The sequence below is a fragment of the Crocodylus porosus genome, unplaced genomic scaffold, assembly GCF_001723895.1.
Source record: "Crocodylus porosus isolate Cpor-Errol unplaced genomic scaffold, CroPor_comp1, whole genome shotgun sequence".
Classification (NCBI taxonomy): Eukaryota; Metazoa; Chordata; order Crocodylia; family Crocodylidae; genus Crocodylus; species Crocodylus porosus.
This window is the reverse complement of record NW_017728916.1, coordinates 24,242,027-24,256,218: the sequence shown is the minus strand read 5'-3', so window position 1 is coordinate 24,256,218 and position 14,192 is coordinate 24,242,027. Positions and strand designations below refer to the sequence as shown.

The window sequence follows — 14,192 nt, the reverse complement described above, 5'->3', positions numbered from 1 at the left end:
TGGAGAGTCCACAACCTCTCTGGGTAGCCTGTTCCAGTGTTTACTACCCTCCTAGTAAGAAAGTTCATCCTAATATTTCACCTAAACTTCCCTTGCTGCAACTTGAGACCATTGCTCCTTGTTCTGCCATCTGCCAATGCTGAGAAGAGTCTAGCTGAGGGATCCACAAGTATCAGGGGATTTTGGATGAGTTGTCATGGGCTGGAACAGCACCCCTCCCCTCCCTCTGCAACAAGTCACCAGAACAAGTCACCTATGTGGGATGGGGCTGTGGGTAGGTGGGGAATGGTGTTTGGGACTGAGACAGGTGACCAAGGCCAGGATCATGGGGTAGGGTCATGGTTGCAATGGGAGCAATCCAACTGGAAGCTGTGTGTGCTAGTCAGGCCTGTGGGTGCAAACTGGAGCATGGCATGGGCTGCCCCGGGCTGGGCTCGGCCTTGTGCAGAGCATCGTGGGGGCAGCTGTAGGCTGGATTGAATCAACTGGAGGGCATCTCCCTGCGTGCCAGATCTAATCAGTAGGTGGGCTATATCCGGCCCACAGGCCATATTTTGCCCAACCCTGGTCTAGCTCCATTCTCTTTGAAACCACTGTTTTGGTAGTTGAAGGCTGTTATTAAATCCCCCCTCAGTCATCTTTTCTCCAAACTAAATAAACCTAGCTCCCTCAGCCTCCCCTCAGATGTCCTGTCCCCCAGCCCCCTAACACTTTTTGTTGCCCTCCACTGGCTTCTCTCAAATTTATCTACATCCTTTCTGTAGTGGGGGCTGGACACAGTAATCCAGATGTGGCCTCACCATTGCCAAACAGAGGGGAAGAATCACTTCCCTTGATCTACTGACAATGCTCCTACAGATGCAGCCCAATATGCTATTAACCTTGACAACAAATACACGCTGTTGGCTCATATTCAGCGTATTGTCCATTGTAACCCTCAGGTCCTTTCCTGCAGAGCTGCTGCTTAGCCAGTTTGTCCCCAGCCTGTACCGGTGCATGGGATTGTCCCATCCTAAGTGCAGGACCTTGCACTTTTCCTTATTGAATCTCTAACCTGTTCTTTTGCCACTGTCAGCTCCTCAGCTCCTCCCCAAACTGTGCTGCCAGATGCCGTAGTCTGGGAGCTGACCTTGCCTGTGAAGACTGAGGTGAAAAAGTCATTGAGTACTTCAGCCTTTTCCTCATCACCTGTCACTAGGTTGCCTCCCCCATTCACACTTTTCCTGATCTTCCTCTTGTCACTGACATACTTGTAGAAACCTTTCTTGTTACTCTTCACGTCCCTTGCTAATTGCAACTCCAACTGCGCTTTGGCCTTCCTGATTGATCCCTGCATGCCCAAGCAATGCCCTTATTCTCCCCCCTAGTCATTTTTCCAAGTTTCCACTTCTTGTAAGCTTCCTTTTGTGTTTTAGCTCACTGAAAATTTCCCTGCTAAGCCAAGTCTGCCATACTTTGCGCAGCAGGATTTTTTTCTTCCTGCACCCTCAGTAAGGTTTCTTTCAAGTACAGCCAGCTCTCCTTAGCCTGGCCTCCCAAGGGATCCTGCCCATCAATTCCCTGAGTGAATCTTGCAGGAGCATCAGGAAGTTTGAGTTGCCAACAGTTATAAAAACATTCTGGGATACCAAATGGCAGAGTACTCTTCAAATGCAAAAAGTTTAAATCCAAATTATTTTTTTCTATACATTTCTGATTTGCTAAAATGTAGAAATAATTGGAACAAATACACGCTGCAACCAGATCCTAAACTGTAATGAATGGTTGTAGAGATTGAAGCATCATAGCCAGAAGGTGGCGCACATGAAACATGATTCTGTATCACAAAATTATTGAAAATCATTAAAAAAAAACAGGGGTATCCTGTAGTCATGTGCTTATACTGCACCCAAACAGAGAGGGGTTTATTTGTATTAAACTGCTTTTATTTCATATTATTACTATTCTTGTGGTAGTAAAAAATGCTATGCTTTTAAAGCAAAACTTCATAAGGTAATGGGGAGGGATACAGAGGTGTATAGTCGAAACAGCAGCCCTTGAAGGGATTGTGCTTCAGGTTCCAGGAGCACAGAGCGGTGTCATCAAACTGGCCTGCAGCCAGATGCCAGACAGGCCTTCTGGAGAACTTAGAAATTGGAAAGGAACAGATCAAACACTCACTAAAGGATCATGTTGTTTATTGGGTTACAGACAAAGCAGAGTCACATAAACAAAACTTATATCTGCTTCTTCCTCAAATCTAGCAGCAAGTAGTAATGGGCAAATACAAGAGTACTTGAATTCTGCTCTGCCTGCTTGATTTGAGGTATCCTGACCTTAGCTCTGCTCAGTTACAGTCTATTTTCATGCAAACAACTTTTCCAGGTTAAGGACCTATGAAATAGGTTTCTGTCAGTATGGGCAAAATCCAGAAAGGGATCTAGCACTGCAAAATTGAATGCACTAGCACCTGCCTTTTAAACATCTTGTTCTCAGAGTAAAGAATGAACGTATGCGGGGAGGCAGGTGCTTCAGAACTTCTAGCGCTCTGAGAAAGCGCTCTGGCAAATGAAAGATCTAGGATCCTTCCTCTTGACATTTGTGGCTTTCCTCATCCCACCTGAAGACTTGGTACAACAGTGGGGTCCCTGGCTGATGTCAGCTCCTGGGTGAGGACTGCAAATTGCTCATATTATCTTTATGGAGCAGTTCAATAAGAGCTGAACACATGTTACTTACTGCAATCTAGGGATATTCCTCATGCAAAAACTTGTAATACTGATATGATAAAAGCTCACTTAGCACATATTTTACTGCTTCAATGCACAGTTGTTAACATTTTAAGTGTATTTAGCACATGGTAAGTGTCACTTCATGGGCAGCTAGTGCCTCCCAAGTCTTGGGGGGGCATGGGTCCTGCAGTGGCCAATTGCCAAACCAGCAGTGAAACCGGAAGTGCACTTCTGGTTTTGCAGCTGGCCCTTCCACGGGGTGCATGGCCAATCTCAGGGGGTGCATGTGCACCCGCATGCACCCCCTCCGTGTCACCAGTGTGTTACTTGCAACACGGCCCTAAGGCTTAGTCAGAAGCCATCTAGAATAAGCTATGGGATGTATTTAGGAATCAGGTGTGCCTTAAATTCAGTCTCTTTTGGGAATTTAGGTGTTTTACTGAGGCTGCTGGATTGTCCTTCTGCCTGTCTAGGATCCACAGCCTAATCCTCCCTTCTGAAGGTAAGTGCCTACAACCTTCCTTTCACAAAGGCAGCGAGGATCATTCTTTTTCTCTGTTTAAAACATAAGGTAGGGAGACTAGGAAGAGGTCATGCCCCACTCCCTTGGTGGTTAATGTACCCAAGATGTGGCAAATCTGGTATTAGTTTCCTCCTTGGCCACAGAGGACCATTTTCATCAACATGGAGAGTGCCCTTAGCACCAGGCTACAGGCAGTCCCAGGGAACAGAGGCACTTTTTGCCCCTCTTTGTGAAGTTGTTCCACTGTGCAGAAAAGAATTGAATGTTTTTTGGAACAGAGAAAGAGAGCAAGCGAGAGAGCTCCAGCTAGCAGGAGGGAACGTGGCTGTAGATGCAAGTATTGAACTGCTAAGAAGTTTCGAGATTGACCTTCAGGTTCAGAAGTTGAAGTGCTGTAAAGTCTGAGGTTAGGTGGCAATTGAGCAATGGTTTTCAGGATTACAATTTTGCACTTTGGCATCTAAATTCTTCCTCAGTCCCATTTTAGGTGTCTGCAAATCCCTCTTTACATATAGCACCATATAACTTGAATGTGGTGATTTTTGGAGCCTCAGTTACCTTAATTTTAGTATTTGAATGCTTTATCATATTTGTGTTCAATATTCACTTAGCACAGTCTAATAACCTACTTCACTTTGCTCAAAGGGAAAATGGAATGCATTTTTTTTGTAAGGCTCTTGTTAGGTATTTATGATTTCATCTGAATCAGTGTTTCCACATAAATATGCTACTTACATGGTAGTTTTTATTATTTTATAGTAGGTCCAAGTGTGCTAATTACTTTTATCATATACACAAAAGACATAGCCACTCCAAAGAGGGCATACAATCAGGTGACATAAAGGCTAGTGTCTAATAAGAGATTAGACTGCTTAAATAGGGGGACGGTATCAAATTTAGATCAGACCTTTGTTCATAGTTAAGTCATCTCATTAACAGTACTTTACAGTTTACAGCCTGTTAGAGGATGTGTTGTAATAATTGTTAGTAGTTATTCTCTATGATATGTCATCTTTATATTTCAATTGTCCATTTTGCGTACATCAGTTGAATCTTCTTGTTTAATTGCTATCTATTAAAGGGTTTTAATCAGTGCTTGTAAGAGATTCAGATTCTGACCATTTCATCAAAAAGAAGGCAACGTTATACAGAAATTAACAGAAAACTCCTCTTGCTATGTGTGTGTTTACTTGACTAGGAAGAATCAGTACTTGAATGATTTTTATGTTTTAACAGATTGCCCTCCCACTTAGCAATTCACATGACCTGTCAGTCACTGACTGACTGGTTTGAAAACCAAAACTACATTTGTCTTCTGCGGTTCACGTGTTATACACTGTATACATTGTTCTATACTGTGTTTGGTAGGAATAATAGTCTCGTTATTAACTTTGTTTGCATTTACCTGATGAACAAATTTTACCATATGAACTTGTTTCAACAACTTAAAAAATCATATATGTAACTTTGAAAAACAACATTTTAAATGTAATGCAGCATAGATCTTTTCTAGTATACCATTTCCCCCCAATACTACATTTTCCTGTATCAATTGAAAAATGATCTGAGGAGCTGATTTTTTAGAATTGTGAGTATAGGCATCAACCTATTCATGAATTCATTAAGCTTCAGTTTTAGAGAGTTTGCTAACCTGGCTATAGCAAATAAATTGTTGTTCTTATATTTTCAAACATCTAACATGCATTTCCGTTCAATGACAGGTGACTTGGCTGAATCTGTGGATTAGCTTTATATGTCCAATAACCCAGTTACTAGGAAAAGGAGCCCCTCTTTCCCAGAATGGTATGTTCATTTCTAAGTGAAAAGAAATGTGAAATGATTAGTTTACTGTTTGGATGTTCAGTTTCATGCAGCAAATTACAATCTTTTCTCCTGAAATAGCATAACAAGCAATTACAAACAAACCTCTATTGTTTATACTGTTCTTTCGACCTACTGAAAAAATTACATGCCTAGACAATATAAAGTGGTAGAAAACAACACTGCCTTGTCTATGTATAACATTACAGCACAGTCCTACAGGTCCTACAGGTTTCTCAGAAGCTAATATCCCATTGAAATCACCAGGAGTTTTGACAGTAGACCAAAATCTACTATGTTTGATTACATTCAATTAACACTGTACTCAGCAAGAAGCCCTAGTGGAATTACTTATGGAGTAAGGGTACCAGTTACTCATGCAGTAGGAGTGTCAGAAATCAGTTCTACATGAGAAATTAACTTAGTTGTATTAAAGTATCATTCAGGAGCCCAGGCTTAAATCACAGTGCTAACAACTGTATAAACACCTAGCATAATCTCAGATTTTTCCCTAAAGTGTTTATAAATAGATTGGAAGGATCAAAGGGCCATATTTCCAAAGGTATCTAGGTACCTAACAATGTAGAAACATGTTTAGCAATGTTTTTAAAATCATTGAACCTGTTTAGGCTCTACATAACTTCAAAAATCTGGTCTTTATATCTTTAGAAGAACCCATATTTTAAGAGATCAGTTTATAAAAAGTCATTATGGGACATCGAGAAAACATATGTAATATATATAAGTTCTGTAGTGACAGCAGATGAGTTAAAGTTTCAGACAAATATACAGACTTAACTGTGCTCTTAGTTTTATTGCTCAGGAGATAGGGCACAAATTTAATAATGAGGGTTTAATGCAGCTTTATATTCTAAGGAAGTCAGCAGTGAAAAAAAATGGAAGTTTTTAATATTAACTTTTTTAATAATATGTTATACTTAATGTATTTTAAATGTTCTCACTTTCTGACTCAGTGCACATTCTATTATTATTTGATTGTTCTTTTGACCTGTCTAACATCTTTCTATCCTGTACATATGAACAAAGATAAGTTGCAAGGAATGATTTTCAAGAGAGCTGAACAACTTCATTTTGAAATTAAGTGAATGGGAGGCACAGGAACTCAGCATCTTTGAAAAACAGTCCCTGAAGCAGTATATCAATGTGATCAGCAAGTCTGGGGAAACTCTGAAAATGGTTTAGGTCTCCTACTTTTCATTACAATCCCATGTGCCTACATTAGGAATTATCATCATAGAAGTCTTGTTAGTTTTCTTAAAAAGAATTTATCATTTACAAAACAAGACAAAACCAAAAAGGTGTTGACCGAAGGTAGAAAATAATAGGCAAAAAGGAATGGTAGGTCCACTTTTGAGTGAGACAAGCAATAATGAAGGGGAAAAGTTGATATATCATATTTTTCATTATATGGTAGGAGATTATATATCATTTGGAACCTGATCCTTAACTGATATAAATTAGCATTAGTTCATTGAAAAGTTTCCCTACATGTCTGAGACAAATGTTTAAATAATCTTCAAACTTCTTCAAGTTTGCTCACAGAAGTGGCAGCATATAGACAGGTAAGCATCTGATCATAGCACAGATTGTGTAGATGGATGTCTAAATGTTATAATTTTTTTTGCTACTATTTGCAGGTGCAGAAGTGGTTGGCATATTTAAACGCCAATATAAAATTCTGCCTCAGCAGAACTGACCACAGTTAACCCAAGAGGTCTATAAATACAGCTTCTCTCCCAACTTACAGGATAGAGAAAACCAAAAGTGAAATGAAGTCTTTTCAAGATTTTTTTCTTACAAAGATAAATAATCTTGATATTGCAGACACATAGGATTATCTTTTTGCAAGAAAAGAAATCTAGAAAAGATTACTTGTAATTAGTAAGCTTGTAATAGATTTTTTTATAAAGATCACCTTAGCCTCAGGTGGCTTAACCTTCGTGGTCTGGATAGACTTTTGTCATGTATTGCTTGATTTTTTTCACATCTGAAGGAGTCAGATTGCCCAGATTACGACTCAAAACTTTAGGAACTTGCTACCAGCAACTAGCTGCCAGCAGCTGAGACAGCCTTCTGCTGAATAGTCAGAATGAACACTGCCTAGTCAAAATCTAATGGAAATGTTAAGGTTGTTCTGGACTAAGCATTACATTTTGTACATTGACATTCTATTTATATGCATCCTTGGCACCTACAGACCAGTGCATTTTCACACCTGGTTTTGCCTGGAAGTGCGTGGCTGCATCCCTTGTTAAAGCTGTTGAGGAGAAGGTCCACCTTCTTTCCCACCTAATGCTTAAAGCCTTTATATGCTTTTTTGTTCAAGGATAGTTGGAACATAAAGAAAAACATTGCCTATGATCTAGACTTCACCCAAGCATGGGCAGTACTTGGGTCATATGTCCCAAGATGTTTTCTCTGGGTCTGTTTTTAATATGAATATGTTTCTCATACATACAAATGCAGGGTTAGGGTTCTTAATGAGTACCTATGTGTAAGAGAAAGAGACAGAGAAGAAGTCAGGGAAGCACAAGACAGGCACAGAATCTCTGGTAACGTGGCAGGAAGAAAACAGCAGGATAGCAGAGCCTAGTAAGTCTGGTTTCGTTGATTTTTCTCAGATTATATTTTGTTCCAAAATACCAAGTCCACTTATTTTACTAAAATAATTAGATAAAATATAGCTTTTGTCAAACTGCTGCGTGGAATGGAACTGATAACTGTGAGTACAGGGACAGTCGCCTGCTGTTTGAGCCCCAATATCAAAGAAATAGGACTTACTATTCATTCTTTGTCAATAAACAGGATCTCATCCATGAAAAGCTAGACTCCAGTATCATTTTCTCCCATCTAAAGGAAACAATGCATAAGACCCTTAACATTGTCATGTGCTGCTGTAAATTAGTCTGACATCTAACTTAATAACGACAGATTTTTGTGGGTGGAAAATAAGTAGCAGAATGCTTGATTGAGTCTTTGCATTATAAAATATATTATACTGAGTTTCATTATTAAGCAGCATGGCCAAGGTTGGCCAACATAAATATACTTGATTCTGCAATCATTTAGTAAACTTGTTTAGTTTTAGCTAATTTTGTAGAATTAAAGCAGTCATAGTAATCATGAACATTGTACCACAGTCATCAGCAACGTGTTAGATGTATTTTTAACATCCATATTTGAATTTGTCATCATTCTATATTGGGGAACCAGATAGCTTCCCACTTGGACCACTTCTGTTTTCAAAGGTACACAAAAAGAAGAACTAAAATCACATGTGATTCTGTTATTGCTCACACAGGGCAGAGTGAGGAAAGAGCAAGCAAGAATTTATTCTGCATTTACTGCAGTCTCAGTAATGGAATTTTAGGCTATGCAGTTATACATCTCTTTCAAAAAGGTAAGACTGGTTTGTGTTTTGCTCTAGAATACATAGTCTACTTATGTTACTTTACTTAAAGGTCTTCTTTCTTTATGGGAGATATTTGTTAAGGTTATATTTTTGAGAGCTTGCTCCAACATTATGAACATTTATGAAAGAGGTATACATTTCTCTGTGTGTAAATGACTTGGGATCTTGTATCCAATTTTCAAAACCAGATTAGGCAAGTGGTAGTGTAAATTCCATGGAGCATCGCTGAGACTTAGCTTCGTTAGAACCTACACATCTTTTGAAAATGGCATTTGGTCTTGTAAGTAATATAGTCAGTTTGGAAAATGCTACCCTTTAACTTTGTATAGTGTATTATCATCCTTGCTTTAGTTTCCAGCCTCACACACAGTGATTTTAATGCCATATGAGACACCAGAAAGGGAGAGGAGCTACTTTAAAAGACTATTTTAGCACAGAACAGGATAAAATTGGCCTTGGGGAGGTTTCATCTTGAAATTAGAAACATGTTTTTAACCATCAGAGGACTAAAATTGTGAAACAATGCTCCAACTGGAGTAATGGGGATATGAAACCTAGTAACTTAAAAGATGAAGCTTGATAAGATTTTGAATGGGATAGGATGGGGTTGTCTACACCACAGTATGTAGCAGGGGACTAGACATAATGATGCAGAAAGACTTTTCCAGTCTATTCCTGTGCAAATAAGAATTTGATTTCCTTTTGTGAAATCATAGTAGAATTTATTTTAAGACTTAGTTCCAGTATGACATCTGCTGTATATAGCATTCACTTTGCATGTAACAGCTATCCACTGACATAAGTGGAATTAACCCTATTTAATCTGGCATCAGGGAAAACAAAATCAGACAGTAGGTGTCCGCCATTTAAATAGAACTCTAATCTGGACTCTCTTGCACATGAGAAAGGTCATCTCTGCTGGGCAGTATACTTCCAAGGGTTTGTTATACCTTCTTCGATGTGTTTGCCTCACTCCTTGCCTCTCCCTCCTTTCTGTGAGGGAATGTGTGCCCCAGAGCTGTGCAAAGAGAATAGATTCCATACACAGAGACTACATTGCAAAGATATTGAAATAAAAAGGAGCCTTCTTGTATTCCTCTTTCCCACTAGAGTCTAATGGGAAAACCCTCAGCCTTTTTAGGTCAGATAAACTCACACTGAGGTTCGTGGAAAAACTTGGTTTGATTTCAGTGGAAAACGGATTGAGCCCAAAACGTTTGATCCTTCCCTGAAACCTTCTGGAATTTAGCTGTTGATTTTGACAACAGCTACATCAAGACTTAATACAAATAAAAGGCAATATCAAAGAATCACAACATGTTGTGGCTAATATATACATGATTTTGAGACACAACATCTAGTTTTTCATTATTCGAGACAACATTTCATGATGTATTAGTGCAGAGGTGGCCAACCTGCAGCATGAGTGCTATAAATGGTATGGGGAAGCCCTCTGTGTGGCATACAGCAGATCAGGAAGGAGATAGGCAGCATGGTAGCAGATAAGGCAAGAAGCAGATATTAAAGCAGCAAGTGGGGCAAGGAACACAGGGAAGGAAGCAGAAAGCAGGGAGGGAGCACAGGGCTGGCACCAGAAAGCAGAGCAGCAGATCGGACAGGGTGGAGGGATTGAAGTGGCGCTTGGATGGTGCAGGGCCAGTTTGTGGTACACTTGCTAAAATATTGGCTTCCACTGTTCTAGTGAATAAACTATAGCTTATGCAGTGAAACTATGGAGCCTTAGTAATACAAAAGTTCAGTTCAGTACAGTACATGCTGTATAGTGTTGGCTGATAGTTGAAAGGTTGCTTCTTTTGGGAGATGAATTGAGTAGTGCTGTATTTACGGTGGGAGGGGGAGCCTTGAGACCCTGGCTGCTGTGTGAGTGAGTGAAAAAGGCAATGGCCAGAGTGAAAAAAGGCAATGGCAGCCATGTGGGAGACAGGAGCATGTTAACCCCTCATGTGCCACCAGTTGGACATCCCTGAGCCAGATTATCAACTGGTATGAACTGATGTCTTTCAAAGAAATTATCTTGATTTGTGCTGGCTGAGAATTTGGTCCAGTCCAATGAAAATAATTCTATGATTATAAATTAGTCCTTAAAGTATCAGAATTCATGTGTACGAATTATCACAATTAGCCATCATTCACAAGTGATATCCAGGACTAAGCTGATATGGAAAAGTAAGGATCCAATTTTTAGTTTTGGGGGTTATTTTGTCTTTAGAATGACTTTTTGTTGCCAAAATAGCTTTAATTTACCTTGGAATAAAAATAGATTTGTGAAAAAGCAATCGAAGTGCTATTTATATACAAACAATATTCCAGTCTCCTTGAAACATATATTTTACTTTTACAATTTTACTTTTATAATTTCCTTTATTTTACATTACCTTACATGTCATGTTTGTTTTTGCAGAAATATACTGTACTGTGCTAGTTAGTTGGTCTCTAGCATCAGCCATAATGTTGGCAGAAGGCATCCTAACAGGAATTATATACAGAGAAAAGAAACAAAACAAACCCCACAGATGTGACATCAACAAAAAAGAGAAGAAGGAAACCTGGAAAGATCATCTTGTGGATAGACTGGCAACGGAAGACCTTGCTACAAAATCTAAGAAGCAGGATAAGATCATTGCAAAAGATAGCAAGAAGGAACACAGTAAAGTTCTTCCATGTGAATCAACGGAAAAGCTACCTGTAAAAGAACATAATAATGCACATGTTAATGGAACCATATTTACAGGTTTACATATACCAGAAAGGGAACACAATAATGAAAAACAGTTGGATTTGTATAGATCCTGGTCATGCCATAGCATTTATCAAAACTACCCTGACCTACATATTGCAGGAGACCATGTAGGGGACTATATGGTTGATTCAGGTTGTGTTATGGATGACACATGTGATATACTCCCTGATGGCCCTGTTTTAGTGTCAGTAGATATTCTCTTAGGTCATTCACCTCCAAAGGAGCCTCTTGAAAAACCTGCTGCAAAGTTCTTGAATGGGGATGAAGGTACAGAAAAGAGTATGACACTCCACAAACAACCTCTTTCAAATTCTGTGCTCAACAGTTACATGGATAGAAAGATGGAAGAGCTCTATAAACAGGTTTTTGAAGAAAACCTGACTAGGTGTGGCTCTGTAACAAACCTCCAGACTTCTAGTTTGATAATGAATAACTTAAATCAGCTAAGTTTTCAGTTGTCCCAGGAACATAATATAGAAACATCAAAAGCCAAAGAAATGCTCTTACATTCTCTAGCTTTGTTTAGCTGTCACAATGCTGCCACTGGAAACAGTTCTGAGTTTAGTACTCCAAATTTACAGATCTCAAACCCTGTATGCAAGAAAAAGAGCTTCCAGATGAAGTTAACATCATGAATTAACTGTTTGGTTACAAAGTAATCTTCAGCCACAGTTTCTTCACTTTCAAGATAAATTGGTGACATTTACAGAAATTAGACACTACAGACTTGTTAAAAGATAATTGCTTTTGCAGTCTAAACCAGGACTCTTCAACTTCTGAGTGGCTGACGGTTGCAGGACTATGCAGACTAGATACAACCTTGGGAAATACCATGTGGGTCACACACTGCATCATTCTATCTCACCCTGTGCCACACCACACAGTCTGCTGACAGGCCATGCAAGCCCCAAAACCTACAAACTTCCTCCACCCCTTCCCAATGTGGATGCACTGTGCAGACAAACCACGCACATCCCCCCATGCTGTGCAGCCCTCCATCCCCCCATGCTGTGCAGATGTACCATACAGCCCTCCTTGCTCTGTGCTACATGGATGCAATGCAATACACTGTCCGCCCTAGCCCCGGGTGGTGGGTGACTCTCTCTACACTGCACCAGCATGGAAGTTTCCATGAGCCCTATGGTTACAGACTCCCTCAGCCCTGCAAACTAGGTTACCCTGCCCCAGCCCAAGGGACAGGGTAGGACCAGGGGCAGGGATAGGGGGCAGGCAGAAGAAGCTTGAGGAGGGAGGGGGAGCCCAGGGACTCGGGGTATAGAGAAAAGCTAGGAGTGGAGCCAAGGAGCAGGAGCTGGGGTACTGCATGTGACTTGTGGGCCACCAGTTGAGCAGCCCTGATTTAAATCATATCTTGTCTATGGTGCTACTTCATTGCTTATTTCAGGATTGAATCACTGACTTCATTGTATTGTTGAACAGAACACCTTAAAATATTTGTTTAGCCAATTTTTTTTAAGTGGCCCATGCCCAGCTTCTGAGATTCCAGCTCTGCCAATATCTACATGACACTTTATTACTGTATTTTGGGGCTACTTAAACAAGCAAAGTTTGCCATGTACAAAAAATATTAGTAAAATATTCTTGAATATTTTAGTCATGCCCTGAGAAACTAATCCAGGACCAAATAATTTGCATGATTTAGACTCTTGCATGATTGAGCTGTACTTAGGAACTCATGACCCTGAACGTCCGTCCAAGTGTAGAATAAACTTTTACATACCTGAGTATTGTTTCTGAGAAGATGCATCTTTCATATAAAAATGCTGTTAGCAGGTGGGAATGTTCAACACTGATTTATTTTGTGTAGCCTCTTATATGTGTATCATGTGAAATGTAGACTTCATAGTAAGGAAAGCTAATGAGAACATTCTATAGAAGGGTTTATATATGTGTGTATGTGGTACTCTTGTTGCACATGCATATTTTATACATGTACAATATGTTACATAGGAATAGAGGTTTTATTGGTTTCTAACAACTTGTGTAATAGATCAGCTTTGTACAAAATTATTAAAATATTTTCTGTACTTTAAACACAACCTTTTTCTGTTGATTTTGAAACTCATTTACGCATATATCATTTCACATATATTACACTATAAAATCCACTCAGATTTTCAGAAGTTATAGAATTACTATATGTATCATGTTTAAAATGGACTCCTTTTTATGCTTATTTTTCTGAATTATTCAGTTATTATGACTTCACCAATCTAAGAATGTACTGCAATGTTACTAAACAGCAAAAATACTACTAGCTTAGTTCCTTAGTACTCTAATTTTTCAATGTAGATTTCATTCAGGAAATTCATTCACTTGGCCTTCAGCCTTATCCATTCCCTGCTGGTCATTTCTCCTCAGGACATGTTTTAAGTTCAGGTTAATCACTATGCTGCCATTATTGGGTGATGAATGAACTCAGAGTTTTTCTTTTAGTAGGCAAACTTATGCTCTCACTCACCTTAAGACCCTTGAGATCATTTTAACCACCTGCAACTACGTATGCAATCATGACTTTAACTCTTCTGCCCAAACGTATCATCGTTTCATAGTAGTTAGGGTTACAATGGACCTCAATAGATCATAAAGTCTGCCCCTCGGCCCTGGGCAGGAAAGAGCGCTAGGGTCATATGACCCCAGCCAGGTGCTTGTCCAGTCTCCTCTTAAAGACCCCAAGGTAGGAGAGAACACCACCTCCCTTGGAAGCCAAATGGTGCCCTCTCTGAGGCTAATTGCCTTTTACTTACATTTGTGCACAAAGGCAGTCTTCCAAAATGTATTTTTCACAGGTAGTTAAATGACTTTATCAGGACTCACTGATGCCAAGCAATACAGATTATGATTATGTTGTAAGTGCTTCTCTGTGTAGTTAAATGTGAAACAGCTGATGAAGAACAAAGCAGTGTTTTGCTTCTGAATAAC

At 39.5% G+C, this 14,192-nt stretch overlaps 1 protein-coding gene across 1 annotated transcript; it reads left to right on the top strand.

The window, feature by feature from the left end:
• The first annotated feature begins 2,547 nt into the window (after nucleotides 1-2,547).
• Nucleotides 2,548-13,298, top strand: LOC109310853 (uncharacterized protein CXorf21 homolog). The gene is made up of 4 exons (XM_019536184.1): nucleotides 2,548-2,610; nucleotides 4,956-5,037; nucleotides 8,378-8,476; nucleotides 10,911-13,298. Exons 1-4 carry the CDS (start codon nucleotides 2,548-2,550, stop codon nucleotides 11,882-11,884), a joined length of 1,218 nt encoding a protein of 405 aa, XP_019391729.1. The 3' UTR covers nucleotides 11,885-13,298.
• The last annotated feature ends 894 nt before the right edge of the window (nucleotides 13,299-14,192 follow it).